Source organism: Dama dama, chromosome 4 (genome assembly GCF_033118175.1).
Source record: "Dama dama isolate Ldn47 chromosome 4, ASM3311817v1, whole genome shotgun sequence".
Lineage (NCBI taxonomy): Eukaryota > Metazoa > Chordata > Mammalia > Artiodactyla > Cervidae > Dama > Dama dama.
The window spans coordinates 63,131,719-63,135,103 of record NC_083684.1 but is presented as its reverse complement, the minus strand read 5'-3'; the positions used below and the strand labels follow the sequence as shown (position 1 = coordinate 63,135,103).

At 43.6% G+C, this 3,385-nt stretch overlaps 1 protein-coding gene across 1 annotated transcript; it reads right to left on the bottom strand.

Moving 5' to 3' along the window:
- Positions 1 to 1,730: 1,730 nt before the first annotated feature.
- Positions 1,731 to 2,245, bottom strand: LOC133051736 (thymosin beta-4-like). Its single transcript, XM_061136343.1, has one exon. It carries the CDS (start codon positions 2,199 to 2,201, stop codon positions 2,067 to 2,069), a length of 135 nt encoding a protein of 44 aa, XP_060992326.1. The 5' UTR covers positions 2,202 to 2,245; the 3' UTR covers positions 1,731 to 2,066.
- Between the last annotated feature and the right edge of the window lie 1,140 nt (positions 2,246 to 3,385).

Below are 3,385 nucleotides of genomic sequence, written 5' to 3'. Positions count from 1 at the left end.
TTTTGGAGGGTATTCCAGTGTTTAGATGGACACGAGACTCTTCATTTCTCTATAGATGGAACTTTGGTTGATGCTCTGTCTTAGATATTGTCAGTAGTGCTGCCCTGAAAATAGAGGTGCAACTATCATTTTAAATCATGATTTTCTCCGGGTCTAAGGCAAGGGGTGGGCTTGCCAGATCGTGTGGTATGTCTATATTTAGTGTTTTAAGGAATTTCCACACTCCTATCCTTGTGGCTGCACGCACTCAATTACACTCCCACCCACAATGTAGGAGGGTTCTCCGTGACCCTTGCCCTCAGCAGCAATTAACCTTTGAAGACCTTTTGGAAGATGGATGTTCTGTGGGGTATGAGGTGATACCTCACTGCAGTTTTGATTAGCACTTCTCTAAAAGTGATCCTGAGCATCTTTTCATGTGTTTTATGGCCATCTGGATGCCTTCCTTGGAGAAATATCCATTTAGATCTTTGTCGGTTTTTCTATTGGACTGATAGGGTTTTTTTATGCAGCTTTATTATGAGCTGCATGAGCAGTTTGCATGTTGGAAGATGAATACATTATTTTAAAAATCTCTTGCAAACATTTATTTTCTCATTCTGAGGGTTGTCTGTTTCTTTCCTTTAGGGTTGCCCTTGCAGTGCAAAAGCTTTTTAGGTGATGAGGTGCCTTTTTAAAGTTTTGTTTTAGTTTTAATTATTCTTGTTATGCCCGATGTCCGAATCCCCGAGTGGGAAGAGAGAAGGCTTCCAAGACAATGCAACTCGCTAAAAAGGGAAGTTTATTGCTGGCTTGAGTCAGGGCTTACTGCTGCAACCAACGCAGTGCTGCAGGGTCAGAAAGCGCTGAGCCCAAGCTGTTACCCAATTTATAAGGAGTGCATAAGCTGTTGGTAGCTGGCTTAAGCGGATTGGTTACATGTTTGCAAAGTAATCTTATTGGCTCAAACCTTCCCAGGGTTTTTTCAAACTTGGGCCTTCGCAGGCTTTTCAGCTTTCCCCTGATAGGTTCCCTTTTGCTTGCTAGGTGCATGTTGATTGGCTGGCTCCAGGTGGCCTGATAATCATGTTACCCTGGAAAACCAGGCCTACTCCTAATCTAGGCTGCCTGTCATGGCGCAGCCTCACAGTTACCACTGATAAATCTACATGGGCAGTAAATAGATAAACTCTCTAGTTTACCCCTGTGTTCCTCTTTTAGGAATGTGCACTCCATACCTCTAGATAAGTGTTTAATAACATGTGTCCATCGTGACAGTTTAACACAAATTATTTCATGGTCCTGAAAGTTCTCTAGACTTAGGTATTCATAGTCCCTCCTTTGAAATCCATGGTAATCATGGACCTTTTCAATCTCTTCTATATTTCTTAGTAGATTCCCAGGTGACTGAGTGGTAAGGAATCTGCCTGCCAATGCAGGACATCCACATGATGCGGGTTCGATCCTTGGGTCAGGAAGATCCCCTGGAAGAAGAGATGGCAACCCACTCCAGTATCCTTTCCTGGGAAATGTATGGACAGAGGTGAGCCTGGCAGGCTACAGCCCCTGGGATCACAAATACTCAGACACAACTGAGCACACATAAGTACATTTACCTACACCAAAAAGTCATATTGTAAAAATCCTACTTTTTCTAGCATTTTCTTTTTTTCCCCCAGGTTTTAAAACTTTTTATTTGCATATTAAAAGAAAATGTGCATTCCAATAATTAAAATCATTTGAACAACAACAACAAAAAATGGCACTCTGATTAAACTGCATTTTACAGCCCGCAGAACACCTTGGACCAGCTTTTTACTCTAGAATTCACTGTCGTCCCGCCCAGCTTCCTCCTTCACCAACATGCAAGTTCTTTTCCTTCCCTGCCAGCCACATAGGCAGATGGGAGAGGCAGGTGTGGCCTACGTTGTCAGTAGTTCTCCATTCTTTGATGTGAAAAGGCATAGCACAGTCATTTAAACTCGATCCAACCTCTTTGCATCTTACAAAGTTAAACAGCTAAAAGAAGTAAAATAAGAAGGCAATGCTTGTGGAATGTACAGTGCATACTGGCGGCGCACGCTTCATTACCACTCGCCTGCTTGCTTCTCCTGTTCAATCGTTTCTTTCGAAGGCGGTGGGTTTTCCTCTTGCGTTTCCGTTTTCTTCAATTTCGACTTATCGAACTTCTCAATCTCCGCTATATCGGGCTTGTCAGACATTGTTGCAGAGGGCGCGGAGCGAGCTGCGAGCGAGTGAAGTCTGGTCTGTGGCCGCCGCCGAGTCTAGCATTTTCAAATGGGCTTCTTTCACTTAGTAATGAAAGAGGAAACAGACCGAGCTGGACTCTGTCTTAGGCCAGGCTGTGAGCATTAGGCTACACGCATGGTCACCCTCCCAGTGGACTCTGAACTTTGCGACCGGGTGTCTATAGAAATGGCATACCAATGGAAAATCAGATCCCACCCCGCCCCCCCATAAAAGAGCCTCAGGACTTGTACTTGGACTCTGTTGCCTAAAAGAATATGTTAATTATCTCTGTAACAGAACAAAGTGGTAAATTCCATCCTGTTTACTGGGATATGACCACAGGCCTGTTGTAAATATCCAAGGTTTATTTAGTCCTGTGACACATGAATCATGGATTAACTTTGATTGTATCTCTCTTTTACCTTGTCCAGACTAGTTTCAAGGAATTTGGGGAGGTGGGTTTGAGCAAGTACACTTAGGGTATATAAAGTTTTCACAAAAACTGTTTGGGGTCCTTGGCTAAGAGGAGACTGTGCCTTGGCCCCGCCCATGTAATAAACTGCACTCCACTATCTGCATTGTCCTTCTGAGTCAGTTTGTTTCCCAGAACGCGTGGCTAGAGCAGTAAAATGGGTGGAATGATTGTCAATGTATTTTATGCCTTGAAAGCTTAACATGCAGAAGCTTAAGAACTACCTCTGCACCTATATTCCTGCTCAGTAAATAAGTTCATCAATACCATTTTTTAAATTCCATACATATCTGTTAAGGCAATATTTGCACAAATATAGAGATCAGACGTGGTCACAGCAGGAGAAGAAGAGGGGGACCAATTGAAAGGGTACCATTGACATATATACACCACCATGGGTAAAACATTGGAGAAGACTCTTGAGAGTCCCTTGGACTGCAAGGAGATCCAAAGAGATAAAGGAAATCAGTCCTGATATTCATTGGAAGGACTGATGTTGAAGCTGAAACTTCAATACTTTGACCATCTGATGTGAAGAAGTGACTCATTTGAAGAGCCCCTGACGCTGGGACAGATTGAAAGGGGGAGGGGAAGGGGACGACAGAGGATGAGGTGGTTGGATGGCATCACTGACTCAATGGACATGAGTTTGAGCAAGGTCCAGGAGTTGGTGATGGACAGAGA

What these genes read in the sequence shown, in the direction of transcription:
- LOC133051736 (XM_061136343.1), bottom strand. Translation starts at nt 2,201, where the DNA reads ATGTCTGACAAGCCCGATATAGCGGAGATTGAGAAGTTCGATAAGTCG.